Raw genomic sequence first — 22,470 nt, 5'->3', positions numbered from 1 at the left:
TCTTCCCAATGTAAAGAAAAACCACTATGTTCTCTACGTAAAAAAATTGGTCTCAGTTCATGCATCTGTGGGCAGGTAGAAAATCTTGTCCTAGTTTATTCACACCGCATGATGAGCGCAACAAACTCACACGAGTCACACGAGATTTACAGGAAAACATCGGTGGTGACTCAAGTTTCCCTGAAATTCTGTATAACCGGTCGTTTGCGGGACCGAATCATCTACTCGAGCGGTGTGCGTCGCTGTGCGAACACGTCGCTGTGCAAATGCAGTCTAACGACACGAAGCATAGAAACGGCAGATTTAGGGAAACTATCCGAAGTCCCTTGTTCAATTAAAACGACGTAATTTTGTTGAAAACGTCCGCAGCATTTTACTCACGGTATGCGTCGGGAATCTTCCACATTTTGAAACGGAACGAAGGAAGATTTACTTTTAAGAACGCTCGCTGCGTCCTCCCCGACCAGCTGGACCGGATCAGCTGACGACGACGGGGCTAAACCCGTCAAACGCAACCCCACAACAACCAATATGAGCTCCGCGTTAGTGCAGGTTTCTACCTACAAGCACCGCACCACACACCACGAACGTTTCGGCCCTTTCTCGCATCGCCGTGTTGCCCCAAACAGAACGAGGTCGCCGAAGAACGCAGCGCTGTCGTGAACCTTGGCTTGTGGTTGCGCACTCGTGGACCCTGTGACTCCCCTCGCTTTCAAAGCACACACGACGAATGGTACTTTCCGTCTTCCGGGAACATCACAGGGGCACTTCTCCGGTCACGTCTTCACTATGTGCTCGCAAACTGCGAAGCTCTATGCGAAGCTTCTCGCGTCCCGTCAAACCAAAACAATAGCGGCTGCCAGAAATTTCTCCGGTCAAACAAAAAGAACGAAAGCCAACCGGCTCTTGCTTCCACCGTACATCGACGTTGCGCTTGCCAGATCGGCCAGATCGCTTGCAGTTGAAGCAGTTGAAGGTTGAAGCAAAAACGAAACCAACTGCAATGTCACGTGTTCACATCGAACACACGCTTTTTATATCCATTTTAACTGTTTTGAACAAATAATTGGACCCATGACTTTATTTGTGGTGTGTAAGAAACTATTATCAAGAGCCCTAAACTAAATGCAAACAGGGGCGACATGAGGGAAGCCGCATTGCCATCGACCAAAAAATGGCGGCGAGCCACGGTAAGCGCGGGTTTCGCCAAGGAGGTTAGAAGTACTAGGAGGGGGCACGTTGCAATATTGGTGAAGCCTAGTCATAAAAAGTTTAAACGATTCTGTGCCCAGCGTGACCGCAGATCTCTCTGGCGATTGGTGCGCGTGACATGTCACGTGTGAGATGGATGGTTCATTGTAGAAGGACTCCTTGCAGGCTTGCGCGCGCTCCGTCCGGTAGGTTTTATCAGATCGAAGGCTAGACTGTGGTGTATTCTAGTGGCCCATAGTAAGACGAAGGCTAGCTATGGTCACGTGATGTGGTCACGTTGGCATGGTGAGTGAGGAGAGTAAGGAGGGAAATGAGAAAGAGGCGAGGCGTCAATGGAGCATGGATTGTGGAGGCTACGCGGCCGACGTCATGCCCTCTCCTACCCTTCTATTCTCCATGGGGTTTCGCCAACGTCCCGCGACATGGCGTAATTGCTTTTGGTGCTTATCTGTTTCCGAGACATGTTTCTTTCCGCGGCATTTGTCTCGACGGTCCTTTCTAAGTGTGTCCCCAAGCATTCCGGTGCTTCGATAGCCGGCAATGCCGCGGTCGTCGCCGGAGGCGATGCGTGTTATCGAGGTCGGCTACACGGTTATGCGTGTATGACCGAACCAAAACACGTTTTTTACAACCTCGCATGATATCTGAACGTATTATCCGTTACTCATCGTGTAAATTTATGGTAATTTGTGTAAATAGCGTGTTTTTCACCCCAAATATTCACCAAATACACGGCACTTGCTAACAGTGTAGATGGAAACAAATTGCCGCAGCGTTTTTCGCGGCCTCGGAGATGCAGGAGCGAGCCGACGTTAAAAAAGATACGTTTGAACTACGAGTGTCAGCAAGAGCCACGTAAATACCTGTTCACACTCGGAGCGGACGCGCGCGTTTGATGGAAGTGCTGTATTCGCGCTGTTGGTAAGCGCTTCGGGACCGATCTTTTACGATTGCAACTCGATACTGACGCGACACTCGGCAAAGAAAGGTTGGACCGGCGTTGCACGTATACCTCCCACGAACTGTTATAGCTCGACAGTGACGTGCAGTCTGTCAAAATAAAAATGGCATACCAATAACAAAGTGTACATACCGTGTTACGAAGGTAATCCGTACGGCATTTATTTCAGCTCTATATCACACAAAACAAGAAGATAGAATCGACGAGAGTCCCTTTTCGACGAGTGTTCGTCAACACTGCCTCGGAAAACAAGGGGAAGAGATTGACCTCACCTCTTAATCTAAAATTGAGGTCAGCGATCAAACTATAATGCGGGAAGGGTCCACAAGGGTAGCGCGGGCATATTCCATTCAGCACGCCAGCCGGTCGTAGGCAGACGGTCTTGCGACGAAGCGACGCTGCGCCGAGTCGGAGTAAGTGTTCAGAGCGCCGGCGGAGAGGAGCAACGTTTTCGGATGACAGAAGCGGTGGCGCTGCGGACAGCAGTCCTATCAGGAAGACGACCGAGCAGCGCCGCGGAAGGCGTGCGATGCGCACAGAGTCCGCGGCCGAGGAGCCAAAAAGCGCGCGTGCGCTCTTTTAAGCGCTTTCAGGCGTGTAGAATTAATGCGGGAATAATGAGGGAAAAAAGAAAGGAGGAGTCACCACAAACTGATTTACGATTAAAACTCCTGCCGCAAAGGGGAACACAACGAACGCGCTACGCTGACGACTACGACGTCGAGATTTGATTTCACGTTACGGGGAGGGTGTTTTCCAGGCATAGAACTACTGCTAGCAAAATAACGCCGAAGAAAACGTGCTGGCTTTGCAATATGGTTGCGATTCTCTTTCCAAAGATAGCTCCTTCAAGTTAAAACATAGTGCATGTTGTGCAGAGGGATGTGATCAAAATTTACAAAAATATATCTATAGAAAGAAATAACATCCTGTGCAATGAAACATCGTATCTTTATTAAACAATTACACACATGACACACAGTAAGATGTCAATAAATTGCTGGGAATACAGAACTCACATGAAACGACCAATACACATCTTGCAAATGACTAAAATGTAGGAACATGAAAATTACTAGAAAACCCAAAACATTCAAGAAATAATATACAAATTATTAAGAAAATCTTGTTAAATCACTAGAAATGCAGCAACAATAATAACAAAGGTAATGCAAATTATTCTGCATATCTTGTAAAATTCCTAGGAATACATACTAAACGTTGAACAGATGACAAAAATATCTTGCACACCAGGCAAAATGACGAAGAATCCACATAAAGTGCCCGACACTAAATATAAAACTTATTCATTTTGAATACCTTGCAAAATGACTAAGGTTATGGATAACTTCAGCAAGCACCTTAAAACACCACTGCGAAGTTCATATGCATAGTGTTTCAACCAAGAGTGAAATATTTTAAACGGAGAGCACTAGAAATAAAGAAATTACATCTTCAAAATAATGTTATCGACTGCGGCAGAAAAGAACATACCAATAGTTAACTAATTAACTGAACTGTGTTAAACAACGCTGAAAACACTGTAATAAGGGTATCGGGTCAAGTTAGAAAGTTCAAGGTGGTTGCATTTCAAGAGTTCTATTTCATAGAATTGTCCTAACCAGCCTGTGTTCCGAGATATCCCTCTCCAAACCTTCCACACAATACAGCTAAATTGTATGCAATACGTAAAGATCGGTTGTGGCACCAATATCCCTATGTTGTATCCTGTTTAGCCGGATTCTGCGGAAAGTTTAGAGATGGATACACCAGAACACAGGCTGGTTAGGTTACCTCTACAAAAAGAAACATTCTTGAAATTCGGCCACCTTGAATTTTTCAACATAAACACCTACCCTGACTTAAGTATGTAAAAAGTCAATTATTGCATTTTAGTTCATTAGTCCTTGTATTGGACTCATTTACCTCCCCATGGTCGATAAAGTCATTCCAAGGGAATAATTTTTTTTAATATCCAGTGTGCTTTGCTTAAAAACATATTTTCACTGTTGGTTGGAGCACCCTGTATTTACTCCAGCCTCCTCTTCTTGAGGAGCTTCTGCCTCTCCCTTCGGGATTCTCTCTCTTTGTTGACCGACTTTGTATAAAAGTGTAATCTAGTCAGCACATAGAACTTCAATAAATTCGCAGTGGTCAACTTAGTGTGCTCGACACAGCCAACGCGGTCAAATGAAAGGTTCTGTAAAAAAGATAAAAAATCTACGACACTGGAACAGTGCAACTCGTTGTGGCTGAAAAAAAACAGTGAAAGCATTTTCCAACGCAGTCACAAAGTTTGACAAGGCTTCAGTAGGGTAAAGAAGACCACCATGGTCAAAAGCTTTTGTGAAGCACGAGTCAGGATTTTGCTCAGCCTGCAGCGGGAGCACAGTGAGTTCTGCAGCACACTCGGAGCACGGATTTTTTTTTTATCATTTTACGTGCAACATAACCAGCAATGTAATAGATCAGCCTACTGTCACTTCTTTCACTCACTAAGCTAGAGTGCTTCCCTATTGATGCTGTTTCTTTTGATGGGGCAGTGCTGGGAGGACACTGAGAGTCATGCCCTGTGGCTGTGATTATCGTGTCAGCACCTTCCCAGTTGCCGCCATCTAGGAGTTCATCCACAAGACTTGAAATGTGGGTCTCACCTTGGCCTGGGGCCTCAGCGGACTTAAGGAGGGCAGTTACCAGCTCTGGGGAAGAGTTCCCTGACTTTAGGGGCTTTGCCAAGTTGTAAAAACTTAGGCAGTTAACGATCAGCAAAAACTGCTCTGGCGTAGGATGGTCATTGCACCCATATGATTGTCTCACGAGAGAAAAAAAATTCTCCATTTTGTCCTGACTTAAGTTTGCAGTGAGAAGGTAGTCATACCCCAGCACAGACGTTAAATAGTCCAGAAGGGAAAGCGTACTGCTTATCGTCACACGCAGGCCCAAGGCTGTGCTTGCACTAATGAAGCCACCGTTGTGCTTGCTGGCATACATTTCCCACTCATTAAGGTAGATGAGAAAATCTGCTAAGAATGCAGCACGCGACTTCTGTGGTTTCAACGCTTTGGGTGGGATTCGAGCCGTCATAACGAACACAAGTCTCTCCATCAGTCTCACAAAGTTCTCTGTTGGTGTGATGGATCTAAATCCCATCCTATTCTTGTAAAAAAACAGGCCCTTGAGCACCTCCTCACTGAAAAGCTTGAAGGCCAGGTTGACCTTCATCCTTTCGAAAGGATTAGGATGCAAGTGTGCTTTCGTTATGGTGGGCATAACCTTAAGTCTCACGTTTGCTTTATCACATTTCCACGCCTCCTCAACTTGCTCGATGCGGACATGACCATCAGGAGTCCGCACACCAGTTGACACTACAGTGTTGCGGAAGCATTTGATAAGATGTGGGAAGTCGGAAAGAAAGTGTAAACTTCTCCTTCTGTCGACGGGATGATGCACCTTGCAGCAGATCTCCTTTGCGGATGCTGAAAGAAGCATATGTATGAGTTTACACTCATTACAAAAAAGTATGAAGAGATAGAGCACTACTCCTGTCAGATTAAAGCATACATACCTTTTATGCCAAAGGATTTCCACATACTTCGATTCCAGGAAGCTCCGTCGCAGGTAACGAAGTCGACGAAAAGGCCAGCCTGCTCGGCGAGGAGGATAGCCTCTAGAAGGATCTTTGAGAGGGTGCCTGCCTTCACATTGCTCCGAGAAGCGAATGTTCCAAGGACTTGAGTCCAGTCGCCTGCAGAAGCAGTGAATATGCGTGCATAATAACAATTAGGCTTGAATTAAAAATGGTATTAATCAAAATAATGTTATAGGTCGATCAATATCGTCACCGACTGCAACATCAGCCTAGGTCAGTAACGAAATAACATTTTTGAAGCGCCCTACTTAAAAAAAAAAATTTAATTCAAAGAAAGGATTGTATAAAACAAAAGAGGTAAATCCTACCTCCTTCAGAGCTGAAAAATAATTATACAATTGAAATGCTCACCATGAAAGGGCTGGAACATCACGACCAGGCCATGGTCGCACGTCGTTGTTTTCTGGTCCCCAGGAGTAAATGAGCCGAGGTCAACGAAACCTTCCAGTGCTCCCGATGACTTGACGCTCACATGCTCCGACAACTTCATTTCGTCAAACACAATACCTCCGTGAAGACCGAGTTCATCCATTTCTTTTGTTTTCTGTGACAAAGCAGAAAACACGTTTGTATTGAAACCAAATCCACTTTTAAAGCCACGTATATAGGTCTGCAGGCAAGATTTGGAAGGCAACGCGAGAATGTTCTGCTTTCGGATGTGTTCATAGAGTTTTGGGCTTCTCATTCGCATGAGGATACATTCTAGGATCCAAGACTTGTCGTACTTCATCCCTTGACGTGATTTCCTTGAAGCTGCATCGAAACAGCAAGTGACAGCAGCTCGTTGTTTTGGTGGCAAGCCCGCCAACCGCTCTTGGATGATTGTTGAGGGCAGCGAATCATTTTGAGCTTGAAGCTGTTCAATCGTCTTCCTTGCCACTAGCAGCTTCTTTTTCGCCTTGAACAGAGCATGTCTTCTTCTCGATTGCTTCTTGGTGGAGCTAGACGTCTTCTTCCTTTTCCTTGACATCTGGTTTTGGATAAGCTTTTTAAGGTACCTGCAACGTAAGCACGGCTGCTCATCCTGTGGACGGCCAGTGCAGTCCTTCGAAAAGTATTCGTTGCCAAAGGTCACATAGTTTTTCCCCACAAGTGGCTTGAGTGTTGCTCCAGGGCACATGGCTGAGTTTTCTGCACTCATTAGCTGAGCTTCAGCTTCAGCAGAGGTGTGCACCTCGATGTCGATGATCTTCACAGCGAGGAAGTACACGCAGCAGCGCGCTGTATTCTCACCACTGAGGGAACAGAACGTAACCAACTTTGTAGTCTTCACATGACTGTTGCTTCCTGGTTCACACCATGCGTAGTGTACCGACGACGGGTCCTCTTCGAATACAATCTTCGACCAGTAGGAGGTTGGCAAATGCAGGTTGCTGTAGAACTGGGATGTACCAGACCGCTGCGTCGCTGTTGAGCTTCTCTCTTCGTCCTGAATATGTACGGATTCGTGCGTCCATGTTGAGCTTGTCTTTTCGCCTTGAATATCTACGGCTTCGCAGATTTCTTTCTGCTTTTTGCGTTTACGAGGAGGCAACAGTTGGTGGCACAAATCTCTTGTTTTTCTTTTTTTGGGGAGGCTTCGGGTGAAATAACTTGGCGCGCCCGGAAAAATGGTGGGAACAGCATCGTCCCTCAGAAGAGGTCTGTCGCGTTGGATCTGGACGAGCTCACCGTTTACGATGTGCTTAAACGTCTTCTCGATCTATTGTTCTTCAAAGTGTTTCGCACACACCACACACGTACTGTCGAGGGTTCTGTCCGCACGCTTGATGTTCCGGGATCATGCCTCCAAGCGCTCGGCGTCTTTCGGGGCACGGAACAGCGGCACTTTCTCTTTGCAAGACTGGTAACCGCTGTTACAGTTCGGCACAAAGCAAGATTTGGCCCTTTTAGACGGCATTGCACGCGAATCTACAGCTTAAAAGGAACAAACCGGCTCCGTTCCCCGCGTTCGTCGAAGCTCGGCCGCACAGAAAAGCAACCAGCGGCACGGTCAGTCAGCACGGTGTTGCCGGCGGCGGTGGCGGCGGTAATAGGACTCCTGGATCGAGCGCCCCCTAGCGCCTTCATCCGCTCGCGTCGCCTCCGCGCCCATAGAAAATGCCTCCGCTCACAACACTAGTCAGTATTCCAGCCTCTGTAATCGCTAGGTTGGACATTTGAGAAAAGGTACATGGAAGTGACGTAATGCAAAGGAGGAGCGTATCCTAGCAACACTCACGTGGCGGCTCTGCCCACTTTGACGTCGCTACGTCATCGCAAACTTGACACCCGTCACCCGTTTCAGCGACGTCCGGAGCCAACCACCGACGAGCGGAAGTAGCTACGCATTCCCTGAGGCGTCCCTACGCGCGGGATACGGGATAGGATTTACTACGACGCGGGGAGCAGTTCCTGCGTTTAGCGAAGGAACGGCAACCAATCCTGTGCGTCGCTGGCCGTCGCATCTGTTCTAGTACAGGTAAAAGTATTGAAAAACAATCAAAACCTTTTGGGCGTTGTTTAAACAAACCGCTTTTTTGTACCCTTTTGCAATACATTTAAGAATTAATTGGAGAGAAAGTTGTTCCAATATTATGCGGGATGTGCGCTACGCGCTTTTTCAAACCAAAATGTCGAACCACGAGGAGCCGGGTGTGCCGGGGGCAGCGGAGGGGTCGGCGGAACCAAAGGGGAGCGCGAGAGTGACGGCTGCTTTAGTCAGAGAGAGAGAGAGAATACACTTTATTCAAACCAGCCCAGCACTTTTGCTTTAGGGCGAGATGGGGGAGAATGGGATTACTCCCTGTCCCGTCCCACCCTCCGTCGACGATGATGGAGGTGGTAATGCCTCAGGTGACTGTTACAAGACATGTCGCTAGATGGCGCCACCCTCCTGTGTATTTTGGCGCCATCCACCTCCGGGCCGAAGGCAGGGGCATATCAGACGCGGGGCGCGAAGTACGCACCACAATGTAACTCGTCATTAAGCATTCAATAAACAGTTCTTAAAGGTTAAACGTGTCCGCAACCAACGACATTGAAACATGGTGTCAGAAGCGGTAGAAGTCAACGCGCTCGTCCACTAGAGCAGCCACTGAAGACGACATGGAAAGGATCCCGCCGCCGCCGAAGTTCGAGAACGACAGCAACGCTGCCGAACAATGGCGCACCTTCAAGCAAGCCTTCACGCTCTACATGAAAGCTACGGATGTCAGTGGAACATCCTCCCAAAGGCAAGTTGCTCTCCTTTTGACGATCGGTGGACAAAGCCTACTGGACATCTATAATACGCTAGACTTTGGAAGCGCAACGCAAGAAAGACCTCACCCCGAGTATGATTTTGAGCACGTGGTGAGGCTTATGGATGCACACTTCTTACCGAAGCAAAACGAAGTATACTCCCGCTACATCTTTCGCACTCGAGTACAACTCCCCGACGAGAGGTTCGACACGTTTTTAACCGATCTCAAATTGAAGACTCGGGACTGCAACTTCGGACCTGAAAAGGAGAAGATGATTCGAGACCAGATTGTCTGCGGAGTGAATGACGAGAAAGCGCGAGCGGACATTCTAAAACTTGATGAACCGTCGCTTGAAAAGGTTGTCAAGGTATGTCTAGCGCATGAGTCAACGAAGCTGCAACTTAAAGTCTTCAAGGAAGGCAGACCAGCAACTGAGGAAGTTCATGCAGTGAAAGACAGACGCCGTCGTCTACCCCCTGTTGACCGAGCAAAAGATAAAAAGACAAGTTCGAATCAAGCAGTACAGCATTGTAAGTACTGTGGAAGCGATCATGCACGTGCTAGAAATGCTTGTCCAGCATGGAACAAAACATGCAACAAATGCAAAAAACAGAACCATTTTGCAGTTGTGTGTAAAAACAGCAAGACTGTTGCCAGTTTGGGGCCAGAAGACGACACAGATGAAATACTGATGGTGCAAAGCGGCAAACCAAGTCCACTGTTTGCGACTTTAAATCTGAACCAAAAAGGAATAAGGTTCCAGGTTGACAGCGGGGCTGCTGTAAATGTCATCACCAAGAGAAATGTGTCGCCTGATCAGATAATGCCGACGTCTACAACGCTGAGAATGTGGAATGGTACCAAGGTAGTGCCATACGGCAAGGCGAGGTTGAATGTAACCACTGCTAATGGACACAAGCACATTGTTGACTTTGTCGTGGTGCGCGATGACCTCAGACCCCTTATCGGACGAAAGACAGCCGAGCAGATGGGACTGATCACAGTGAATTACAGTCTGGTTGCCAGCATCAGTGCTGCAGGTGCACAGGGTGCACTGGAACAGATCATGGAAAGACACTCCGACGTCTTCGGACAGTCTTTAGGCTCATTACCTGGACTTGTACACCTGGTGACTAAACCTGCTGCAAGCCCAAAGGCGGTGACAGGCTGTCGGGTGCCAGTGAGTGTTAAACCGCAGCTAGAAAAGACAATCAGAAACCTAGAACAAAGGGGAATCATCAAAAGTGTCACCGAACCAACCCCGTGGGTGAGCCGAATGGTTGTTGCCACGAAGAAAAATGGTGATATGAGAATCTGCATTGATCCTCAAGCTCTTAATGAAGTTTTGGAGCGAGAGCGACACCCCTTGCCAATCTTGGACGACATTCTGCCTGAAGTTGCTAAAGCCAAGGTCTTCTCGAAGCTGGACCTGCGTGACGGCTATTGGCAGTGCATTTTGGACGAAGAGTCAAGTGTACTCACCACCTTCCAGACACCAATGGGACGTTACCGCTGGCTACGCCTTCCATTTGGACTTGCTGTCAGTAGTGAAATTTTTCAAAAAAGACTGCAGTCAGCGCTGGATGGACTAGATGGTGTATTGTGTGTCGCAGACGACATCCTTGTGTTTGGAGTTGGAGAAGCTGAAAGTGAAGCTCGCCAAGATCATGACAAAAAGCTTGAAAGCCTACTACAAAGGTGTGAGAAGATTGGCGTGCGAATCAACAGAGACAAAACTGAGCTTCACTGTTCAAGTATGACTTTTCTAGGACACCTATTGACGAGAGAAGGACTAGGAGTCGACCCTGAAAAGGTCAGGGCCATTCAAGAGATGCCCCCACCTACGGACGTCAATGCTGTGCAGCGCTTTTGTGGGATGGTCAACTACCTTGCACGTTTTCTACCAAAGATCTCCCATGTTACAGAACCACTAAGAAAGTTGGTCATCAAGGATGCACCATGAGAATGGGAGAGAGAGCAAGTTGAAGCTTTTGAAGAAGCAAAAAAATTGGTAGTAAAGGCACCGGTGTTGGCATACTACAACCCACAGAAACCACTTGTGATACAGTGCGACGCCAGTGAGCGTGGTCTAGGAGCTGCACTTCTTCAGGAGGGACAGCCGATATCTTTTGCAAGCAGAGCTCTCACCCCAACTGAAGTACGTTACGCACAAATTGAAAAAGAAATGCTTGCAATAGTCTTCTCGTTGAACAAGTTTCACCAGTACACTTTTGGAAGACTCACTACTGTGATCACAGATCACAAGCCTCTGCAAGCCATCATGAAGAAGCAGCTGGATCAGGTCCCGAGAAGATTGCAGGGAATGATATTGCAGACCCAACGGTACAATATCGACATTCAATACCGACCAGGGAAAGAACTTCTTTTGGCCGACACAATGTCACGAGCATTTCTGCAGGACGGTGGCTGTGAGCAGCAACTGGAAGACATCAACATGATCAACCACTTACCTGTGCGAAAAGAAACTGCAGAACAGATCCGCAAGGCAACGTTGAAGGATGATAATTTGCAGAAACTGGTAATGGTGATCCTGGCAGGATGGCCGCAGGACAGGAACAACATTCCACCAGAAATCAGAATGTACTTCCCATTCCGAGATGAGCTCGTGGTGGAAGACGGTATAGTGTACAAAGGACAACGGCTGGTTGTACCAAAAGCACTACGTCGAGAGATGAAAGAAAAGCTGCACTCATCACACATGGGTGTTGAAAGCACTCTGCGACGTGCACGGGACAGCATCTTTTGGCCCAGCATGAATGCAGAGATAAAGGACCACATCTCAGCTTGTGAGATTTGCCAGAAGCATACACCAGCACAGCAGCGAGAGACACTAAAGCCTCACCCAGAACCCAACTTCCCCTGGGAGCGTGTTGGATGTGATATACTGGAGCACAAAGGCAAACACCTGCTAGTCACATTGGACTATTACAGCAACTTCTGGGAGGTCGACCAACTCAACTCGCTAACATCAGCTCATGTAATACGAAGACTGAAAGCACACTTCGCAAGGCATGGCATCCCAAGAGTCCTTGTCACGGACAACGGCCCACAATTTGCCTGTGAAGCATTCCACAAGTTTTCAGTAGAATGGAACTTTGAGCACACAACGTCAAGCCCTGCATACCCAAGATCAAACGGCATGGCAGAGTCCGCAGTGAAGACCGTCAAAATGCTTTTGAAGAAGGCTGACGACAGCAATAGTGACCCACAAATGGCGTTCCTGGATTATCGCAACACGCCGTTGCAACACATGAAGGCAAGCCCAGCTCAACTCCTCATGGGCCGACGTACACGAACGTCGCTGCCAACGACAACGAAGCTGTTGCAGCCACGGGTTGTCAATGCCAGTAAGCGATTACAAGAGAAGAAACGAAGGATGATTTTTTACCACGACAGACAAGCCAAAGACCTTCATCCGTTAAAGAAAGGACAGAAAGTAACTGTTCGCCCAACCAAAGATGGGATGTGGACAAAAGCAACCGTGACTGAACAATGTGGTGATAGATCATACAAGGTGCAAGTTGGTGACAGCGTACTGCGGCGCAACAGAGTGCACATTAGAGGCATACCAGATTACCAACAACCTGATGCCGAGGCCCCCTCGGAACCTCAAGATGGCTGTGATCAACATGCAACGCCTCAAGCAAGAAGCCTACCACAGCTCGAACCAGCAGTGGTGACGCCAACACAGAAGTCGCAGGAGCCCGGCCCTCAGCCAAGTTCAAGTTTTACACCAGTACGACCGAAAAGGTCAACTACTCTCCCCAAGAGACTTCAGGACTTTATTGTAGGATAATCATCTCAAACAAAAGAGGATGTTACAAGACATGTCGCTAGATGGCGCCACCCTCCTGTGTATTTTGGCGCCATCCACCTCCGGGCCGAAGGCAGAGGCATATCAGACGCGGGGCGCGAAGTACGCACCACAATGTAACTCGTCATTAAGCATTCAATAAACAGTTCTTAAAGGTTAAACGTGTCCGCAACCAACGACATTGAAACAGTGACGGCTCGGAGTCCTTGGACCCGGGCGGCATCTTCGGCCTGCCGGACGGCCCAAAGCTGGTCGGCCAGGTCGTCGCTGGTGAGCGCCTCCTCCCAGCGGCGGCGACGCCGCCGGAGGGGACCCGCGGCGGCGACCGCAGCCGTGGCCACCCCCGGACCCGGCGCGGGGGCGGCGACGATTGAGCTCGAATTTTCTCCCTGGCCAACGTCCGCCGCAACGTGAGCAGTGGCCGTGATACTCTTTGTTCCGGCGCATTCCCAAAGCATGTGTCGCAGCGTAGCTCTGTTTCCGCACGTTTTAACGCGTCCGTCAGGTATAGGCTCGGGTAACAGTGGCGCATAGAGTCGCCGGGCTGGGGTAGGTGTGCATTTGCAGCAATCTCCAGATTACGGCCTCTGCTTTGTTTAGTTTGTCGTGTGGTGGCGGGTATTTGCGTCTGTTTAATCTGTGATGTTGGGTGATGTCCCTGAACGTGGTCAGTCGATCGCCCCACGACCATTCTGGTTGTTGCTGCTGTTCTTCTGTTGTTACGTCCTCCCCCGCCGTCGCCACCGCTCCGCTCTCGGGGGCGGAGGCGGCCACCGTATCGGCCGCGGCTCGGCGAGTGAGACCTCGAGCCGCGGCGTGGGCCGCCTCGTTGCCCGCCAGCGGGACGCCGGCGTGGGCCGGGGTCCACAGGAGGAAGACCATCGCGTTTTCGGTCTGGGTATGCGAGGGCGACGACGTCGACGACGTCGTTTCTCGAGGCTCGCCTCTGTCCCCGCCGCCATAGCGAGTTTGAAGTATGTGGGCCGCTTCTCGCGAGACTCGGCCGCGTGCGAAGCTGCGAACGGCCGCCTGCGAGTCGCTGATCACCACGGCGGCGTCCGGTGCCGCGACCAGTGCAAGGGCTATTGCGGCCTGTTCGGCCGCCTCCGTGTATCCCGTGCGCACCGTGGCGCTCGCGATGCAATTGCCAGTTCGGTTTACCACCGCGATCGCGTGAGCGCGCCTTCTCTCTCCGCATCGCGCGGCGTCCACGTACACTGCCTTGTCGCTGTTACCAAACCTCCTCTGAAGGTCGCTAGCTCGTCTGTTGCGGCGCCCGACGTGGTGCGTCGGGTGCATGTTAGGGAGCGGCGGGACGAGCAGGCGGTCGCGGACCGGGGTCGGAACCGCCGTCTTCTCCCCGCATTGAGTGTGGTAGGTTATGCCGAGCGACTCGAGGATGCGCCGGCCCGTCTTGGACTTGGACAGTCGCTCGTACTGCGCCACTTCGTGCGCCTCGATCAGTTCGCTCAGGGTATTGTGCAGGCCCAGCTCGAGGAACCTGTCCGTGCTCGCGTTGACGGGGACGCCGACCGCCCTCTTGAACGCCTTACGTATCATGCAATCGACTTTGTTTCTTTCGGACGCCAGCCATTTTAAGTAAGTACGTTATGCGACTGATCGCGTACGCCTGTACGAGGCGGATCGCGCAGTGTTCCCGCATGCCGCTGCGTCTGTTTGCTATGCGGCGAAGGAGTCGGATCGTGTCGTCTACCGAACGCCCGAGTCTTCGCACTGCCTCGCCGTTGTGTCCGTTGGACTGCAGATGCAGTCCCAATACCCTGATCTGGTTTACGCGCGGTATGGGAACCCCGTCCGCCATTACTACTCGAATCTCCGATCGCCCCCATCCTCAGGGAGGAGGGTTTTACGACCCCTGCTTGTGGGTCTGTAGAGTAAGAGCTCGGACTTGGCCGCCGAGCACTCGAGGCCAGTACCCCGCAAGTACTCCTGGACCGCGTCCACGCCTGCCTGCAGAGTTGTTTCCACGTGGCCGTCGTATCGTCCTCCGGGGACCCAGAGGGTGATGTCGTCCGCGTAGAGGCTGTGATGTAGCCCCTCTATTTCTGCTAGTCTCGCGGGAAGTCCGAGAAGGACCACATTGAACAACATGGGCGACACGACGGAGCCCTGTGGCGTGCCCGTTGGACCCGTCTCGAATTCCGGGGATTCCACGTTGCCCACGACGACACTCGCGCGCCTGCCAGTGAGGAAATCGCGTACGTAGTTGTACGTCCTTAGGCCTAGTCCCAGCGATCGGACGCGGTCGAGAATCGCCGCGTGCTCAACGCTGTCGAACGCTTTCTTGAGATCCAGACCGAGAATTGCCTTGGTGGAACTGGAAGTATCGTCTAAAATCTGGTGTTTGAGCCGCAGCATCACGTCCTGCGTGGAGAGGTTGCGACGGAATCCCAGCATCGCGTGCGGGAATACGTCGCTGTCTTCAAGATGATCGGTCACACGAGTCAGGACCGCGTGTTCCATGACTTTCCCCACGCAGGACGTGAGCGAGATCGGTCTTAAGTTATCTATCGTTACCTGCTTGCCTGGTTTGGGAATCATGACCACGCGGGCCCTTTTCCAGGCGTCGGGAAGAGAGCCCTCGCGCCAGCACTCGTTAACGTAGGCCGTGAGTCGCGTAACCGACTCGTCGTCCAGGTTTCGAAGCGTCTTGTTGGTCACCCGGTCCGGGCCGGGCGCCGACCTGGTAGTCAGACCGCTTAAAACCGCCGATTTCCGCTTCGCTAAACTCCGCGTCTAGCTTCTCGTTTTCGGCTCCGTCGTACGCAGGGTGCTGGACCCTTTCGCCCGCTCTGAAGTAACGTTCGCGCACGGTCTCTAGAAAGTCGTCCGGCGTGCCCCGAAAGTCGCGTACAAGTCTGCGAATCTTGTGCCCCTGGGCGGTCCTGGTCTCCTCCGGATCCAGTAGGTGCCGGAAGAGGCGCCAAGCGCTCGCGCCGCTCAATTGAGTCTCTAGGCCGTTGCACGTCTCCTCCCATTGCGCGCGGCACACCTGGAAGGCATATGTTCTTCTATGTCCCTGTCTAGTTTGGCTCTGCGTCTGCGTAAGGTCCTATTGTGTCTTTGGCATCTCCACCTGTCTAGGAGGGCCCGCTTGGCCTCCCACATGTGCAGGAGTCTGCTGTCGATCACTTCGAGGTTCGCCTCGGGCGGGACCTCGCGCGTTGCCGCGTCATCGTCTCTTCTAAGCGTCTCGGTCCATACATCAATGTTCGTAATCGGCCCGTCGCCTCGCTCGTGTTCCTTGCGCGTTTTACGGAACGCGTCCCATTCCACGATTAGGAGCCTACGTCCCCTCGCCTTCCTGTTGCCGTCGCCGTGAAACCCGCGACAGTGCTGCCCCGTGTCTATTCGAATCTCGATCAGCGAGTGATCGCTTCCTAGATCCTCCCGCGTGTTCTGCCACTGCGCGGCGGCTACGTTCGCCACGAACGCAAGGTCCGGTAGCGTGTCGACGCACGCGCTGTTACACCTCCGCGTGGGGTCAGAAGGGTTCGCGATCAATTCCAGTCCCTGGTCTTGGGAGTCCTCCCACAGGCGCTTGCCCTTGGGCGTTTCTCGTCTGTACCCCCAGGCAGCGTGAGGCGCGTTGAAGTCGCCGGCGATGAGTAGCGGCCCATCGCCGGCAACTGCACGCGCCCTGCGGAATAGCTCCCCGAATCGGTGCTGCATAGAGGGTTTGCTGTATACGTTCAGGACGAACAATCCCTGACCACTCCTCGGAATTAGCTCGACGAACATGTGCGGTACCTTAACCCCTTGAAGTTCGCGCTGCGCCATTGTTACGTTGCGCCGAACGAGCACGGCGGCGGCCGGCGGCGGGGGAGGAGGCGGCGCCGGCGACGACGACAGCGGCGCTCGCCGCCCTCGTCGCCTCGCCGCCGCCGCCCGGTCGCGTCTCTTTCTCTGCCCCTTGCTAGTCCCGGCCGCATCTATTGCTTTGTACCCCGCGAGTTTGACCGGAGCGTTTGTCTCCTGTAACAGGATCACGTCCGGCTTCTTCTCGCGGCTGCGAACGAATTGCTGGAGATTGCCCCGCTTCCTCCTGTAGCCCCGGCAGTTCCACTGCCAGATCGTGTACTGTGGTGGGTATTTGCTAGCGTGCGTGTTTTTCTTGTCATGTCTAGCCATGGTGAAACGTGCCCGCCGTCCGATCGACTCGGCTGTTGCTGCTGCGTTTCTGCTTCCATCAGCGGGGATTGCTGCTGCTGCTGCTGCGGTCTGGCGTACGGCTTTCCTTGTGCCCGAATCGGCCTGCCCGTAACTGGCGGAGGCCTCGCTTCTACGTCGTCCATGCGCGCCGTGAGCGTCGCGAGCACCTGGGTCAGTTGCTCCGCGAGCTGGGCCACTGAGTTATTGACCACGTTAAACATTTCGTTGATTTGTTCCGTCTGTCTCGCGAAACGCTCGTCCAGGCTCTTCTCGATGTTCTCTACGCGCTTCTTGAGTCTTTCGAAGCGACCGCCACTCGGTTCGGGCGCGGGCCTCTCGGGGTCTAATGCGACCCTTTTCGAAGAGACCGGGCGGTCTTCAGGCTCGTCCGTCGTCTCCACCGAGCCCCCGTCCGCCTCAGTCACCTCGGCCGGCACAGGCCGTGGCGGAACAGGTGGAGGTGGCGGCGGTGTTAATACCATCTGTCGTTTCTGCTGTTGTTGCGGTTGTGTAGACACGCCTTGCAATTTGGAAATTTGCTCTCTAAGAAGCGCGTTTTCGCGTCTAAGTTCGTTAATTGTCGATCCTAAGGGCCCTAGGCGTTCCTCTATCGCTCGCTCGAGCTCACCGCCGCCCACGCTACCGGGACCGGGGCCCCCGCCGCCACCGACGGCGACCCCACCGGGGCGCCCCGCGACGCCGCCGCCACCGGGGGAGGCAGCGACGGCCGCCCAGCTCACCTGCTGCCCGTTGCGATTGCAGTGTATAGTTGCTGCTGCTGTTGCTGCCAGTTGCGGCTGCTACCGTAGTGGTTGTTGTCGCCCCGGTTGACCTGGTCGGCGGCGCCTGGGCCGGCTCCACCGCGCGTCGTTGACTTGCTTCTTGGTCTCGAGGTCCGGGAGCCGGTGCGGGAGCGCGCACCAGATCGTGCGCGAGATCTCGAACGGGACTTTCCCGCGCCTCCGCTCGCTCCGCGGCTCGCCGAGCGCCTTCTCTTGCCGTTGCCCAGGTGGCGATCTTCCGAGGCATAGTAGTATCCTCCGCTGCTGCTGCAACTGCTGTTGTAGCCGTTGCCATAGGCTTCGGCCGCGGCGGCTTCTTCTTCTTCTCGTATTCTTCGTTCCCATTGGCGCCGCTTGACCAGGTATGGGATTTTGTACTTGGCCTTGCACTTGCGGTCTCCCGTGACGTGACCTTTGCCGCATAGGAGACACTTCGGCTCGCACCGATGTTCCAGAGGCGGGTTGCTGCAGCCGCACCCGCGGCATATCTTGTCGTTAGGGCCGGGGCACACGTCGGCTCTGTGTCCCAGCCTCCCGCACTCGTGACACACGTCGACCTGCTTCTTGTAGAGGGTGCACCTGACAAGCATCGCTCCGTAGTACACGTATCTCGGCACGTGGAAACCGTCGAAAAGGACGGTCACGTTGTCCGTGTTTCCCATTCGTTTGGCGTGCAGCACACTTGGATTGCGCTTTGTGACCAGGCTTCTGACAATGTCCGCCGGGGTCTCATCTTTGGAAATGCCTCTGACGAGGCTTTTTATAGGTGTTTTCCGGAGCGGCTCTGTAGGCGCTCGCCTCGTACTCCCGCTCTCCGATACGGAGCTTGGTGATGGCCCCGTATTTATAGGCACGGTCTTCCGACGGCGTGCTAAGCACCACGACGTTCTGTCTGACGTTGAGGCGGATGCTGTCCTCTTCAGCTGCTTCGCTGCCTATTTCCGCCGCGCTGCGTAGGCAGCAGTAGATGCGGTCCGTCTTGTGGTCGGACACGTTGAAGCCACCTCGGGGGCGCACGACGAACCTGTAGTCGTCCGCCGGCAGGTCTGGCATCCGGCTCGCCATGGCTATTTGACTCACTTTGCGGGCGTTCTTCCTTTCGTACTTCGCCGCCTTGTCGGCAACCGTTGAAATCCCCGAGGTCGAGGTGGCCCCCGTCTGCTGGTGCCCCTGCTGCTGGGTCTTTGCCGATTCCATCGCGCTGTCGACCCGTTTCTTGTTTCTTTTGATTTCACACCAGCCCGAGCCCTCGCCGAACTCGTCTGGCCGCAGCTCCTGCCCTTCAACTTGTACGACGTCCATTTGGCGCTAGAGTACGCCTGGCACCTTTCTGACGGAAATCGGGGGTCTCCGAAAAAGTCCGTCGATGCGGTGGGCCTAGCTCGCCCTGCCGCCTCAGCGGCCGGGCTATGGCGTCGTGCGTGTTCTTTTCGTAAGGCTTAGCGTTTCCCGCCGGCGGGGCGGCACAGAAATGCCGAACAACGGCCAAAAAACGGGCCCACCTGGTTAAATTTGGTACCGGGGAGGTCCTCGTAACTTCCGTCGACGTCTGGTAACCAAATTTCACGAAAATGTCCAAAATCCGCCAAAACAAACGTGGGAAATTTGCGGAGCCGACGCGACACACGCCCGCACTCCGTGGCCCCCTAGCGGCGTCCCTGCCTTAGTCAGAAACAATTTTTTTTATCTTTCGAGAACTTGCTATACACCAACTCATCTCTGTTACGTCACGGCGCGGTGGTGGCGCGTCGGTCGCACTTCCGGTCTGGGGCTGTGGGCAGAAGTCACCATGCCAGACGTGTATTCCTGCGTTGTTTTGAAGGGAACCAGACAAAAACCTGCCTTCTCGTCAAAACGCCGCGACTGAGGCCGTACCAAAAGAGTCGAGAAAGGTTTGAAGGTCAGTTTTCACGTGCTCGGTTCGTCCGAGAATCGGGATATGTGCCGTGAAAAGGGAAAAGCAGACGCCGTCGGACAATGATTGCTTGGGCGGGAAGCACTTTGAGTTGAATTCACGGATACTTTTGGTCATCAGATTTATTTGTTTTATTCCAACATGAACGCCAGAAAACCATCAAGTTGTGCGGACCACCTGCGGACTACGTTCAGTGCGTCTTCAAGTTCGAACGGCCGCCTGATCGTTCGAACTGTCGTCTGCTCTTTCAAACGTTTCTGCTTGTCGTCTGCTCTTAGACGACGCCGGCCCGTAGGTTAAATGTTGGCCCGGTACTTGCTATACGAAGTAAGTGCAGGCCTCAAAAGGCTTAAGTTTGAAGGTTGGTAAGCAGGCTCGATGTAAAGAGTAAATACAGGGAGATGTTGATCGTTGTAAGGAGTGACCATCACTGACTTGCTATGCCTAATTGACTTGGTCCGATTCTGCTTGCGATTTTCAGTATCGACGTCGACTATCTCAGCTACGGTTCACGCTTTTGCAGCCCGAGCGGCATCGCGACTGAAAATTGCGAGCGAAATCTCATCATGCGAATCAGGTTTTAGCGTACATACTGCGGCGTCCACGCGGAATGAATCGCCACATGTCACATTATTCACGCGAAGTTTCGCGGTGTAACGAGCCTCGATAATTTCGCTGACACCGCTCAAGTAGTCAGACACCGCCAGGAAGACGTAGAATCAACAATTCGAACGCGAAAAAGGGCAGGGGGACTCACACCGACGCCGACAACATCGCATTTCAATGGTTTGTTTATGGGCGACGGCGAGCTTTTTGCCCACACCCCCATCGCGCATGCGCGGCGCCGGTGGCGTCCGCTAGGGGCGCTCCGGTTTGTTTGTAAACATGAGTTGGTGTATTGCTGTGCTCAAATAAGAATGTTTGGCGCAACATCTGTGATAATTCTTTCAAAGTGGTCCAGTGTTTATATATGGTGGTATGCTAGTCAGAGAATATATATATTTTTTTTTTCCTTTCGAAATTTAACTATTGTGCTCAAATAAGACCAGAGTGTTCAACAAGATATCTGTGATATATACTTAAGATTGCCCAATTGCTTACATGGTTACAGTCGATGCTCAGTTTTACTTCCAAGAATGAAATATTACATTGCATGTTATCACACTTTTATTCATGAAGTCACAGGTTTTTCTTTAAGAAATCAAGCAATTTTCAAAACAAACTACATGTGCACTGTCTTGAGATAACACAATCACCTAACTTTGATGAAGTACCATAAAAGATATAATAAAATGGAGCAGAAGGCAAGACGCTCTGAAGCATTTGTAAAATGAAACAATGTCCATGACAACAATATCCCTGGTTCAATCAGCAACTAAGAAAGCAATCTCTGCAAAAGCAAGCATTTCTTTCTAGAGGTAGTCTAAATTACTTCTGAGTTCTTTGCAGGGGCAATCCAGAGGACCTGTTGGTCTGGCAACTAAACCTCCGAACCTTTTCTGTCACTGTCGACTGCGTCTCGTGCCTTCTGCTCATAAAAATAAAAAAAAGGCTGTATCGATTTCACCGCGATGCACTCGACACGTATCCGGAGGCAGCACGCTGGCTGTGCGACGAACTTCACAAGGTGTAGGAGCTGAAGAGAGTATGTAGCTTGTGGACGGCCATGACTGTGGAGCAGGAAGCGAAGTGTGCACTTTACGGCTTCCACGGGGAGGGCTTCACTGAGGACAAGGATGTGACGGGGTCCTTGGTGGTCAGGACCTCAGTCGTGGTGGCGAGAGGTTCCCTGTCGCTGGCGGCGTCCGTGCTGGGCACCACCGCAGCGTGGGCGCTGAGGGGCTTCCCGACGGTGTCCCTGGTGGTCGGGACTACCGTCGTGGCGGCGGACCCCTTGCGTGTGGCGCTCCGCACGGGCACGTCTGCGGCGGGTTCCGAACCGGGCGACAAGGCGCTGCCTCAGAGCCTTCCCCCTGTCCGAGAGGCCGACCGGAAGGCCGACCGGAGGGCCGGCAGGAGCCAGCCTCTCGGGAGCCGACGCTGACCTCTCCGAGCTCGGCTCAGAACCGTCCGAGCTCGGCTCAGACTCCAACTCTGACTCTTCAGGGTCGGAGTCTGACTCCGGTTCTGGCTCGCTCGATGCAAGGCAGATGTCGTGGAGCACTGCACATGCCGAGATAATGGCGGTGGCTGTTGAAGGGTGGTAATACAGAGCCCGGTGCCTTTGCAGACACCGGAATTTGTTTTTCAACAGCCCGATGCAGCGCTCCACAACAGACCTGAACGAGGAATGCGCCTTATTAAACCGACCGCAAGCGGTGGAGGTCGCGTGGTTCCCGGGGACAGGGGTGATGAGCCAAGGCTCCAAGGGGTAGCCGCTGTCACCTGCACATGTAGAGGATGGAACATATTACATTCTTTACTTTTTAAAATAAAAGGCAAGAAAACAGCTGTGTGCAACTATGTCAGTTATAATGTAACTTAAGTGTGACTTAAAAGTGTGTTAATATTTCTGCACTACAGTATCAGTTTACATTATGATTAATTAGCACCAGCTTGCCTGCAAACTCCCTGTTATTTCATGTAACTATGTGTTTTCCTGGTGGGTTGTATGGGATGTGTGCACGATTCCTTAGGGGTGCTGTGTTGTATGCAAGTGCATTATTAGGCCCTTGCATCCGACAGATAAAAGCTCTGTTGCTTTTGGGAGTGTGGCCGT

General features: G+C 52.0%; 2 protein-coding genes across 2 annotated transcripts; one reads left to right on the top strand and one right to left on the bottom strand.

Moving 5' to 3' along the window:
* Nucleotides 1-4,343: 4,343 nt before the first annotated feature.
* On the bottom strand, nucleotides 4,344-7,722 carry LOC120838516. Its single transcript, XM_042286983.1, has 4 exons — nucleotides 7,609-7,722; nucleotides 6,174-7,251; nucleotides 5,739-5,918; nucleotides 4,344-5,649 (listed from the first exon to the last, which is right to left on the bottom strand). Exons 1-4 carry the CDS (start codon nucleotides 7,720-7,722, stop codon nucleotides 4,544-4,546), a joined length of 2,478 nt encoding a protein of 825 aa, XP_042142917.1. The 3' UTR covers nucleotides 4,344-4,543.
* A 1,027-nt stretch (nucleotides 7,723-8,749) lies between these two features.
* On the top strand, nucleotides 8,750-13,061 carry LOC121046262 (uncharacterized protein K02A2.6-like). The gene has a single exon (XM_040500309.2). It carries the CDS (start codon nucleotides 11,232-11,234, stop codon nucleotides 12,861-12,863), a length of 1,632 nt encoding a protein of 543 aa, XP_040356243.1. The 5' UTR covers nucleotides 8,750-11,231; the 3' UTR covers nucleotides 12,864-13,061.
* Nucleotides 13,062-22,470: the final 9,409 nt, after the last annotated feature.

The sequence above is a fragment of the Ixodes scapularis genome, unplaced genomic scaffold (genome assembly GCF_016920785.2).
Source record: "Ixodes scapularis isolate PalLabHiFi unplaced genomic scaffold, ASM1692078v2 PGA_scaffold8__174_contigs__length_109621045, whole genome shotgun sequence".
NCBI lineage: Eukaryota > Metazoa > Arthropoda > Arachnida > Ixodida > Ixodidae > Ixodes > Ixodes scapularis.
This window is presented reverse-complemented; position numbering and strand designations above follow the sequence as displayed.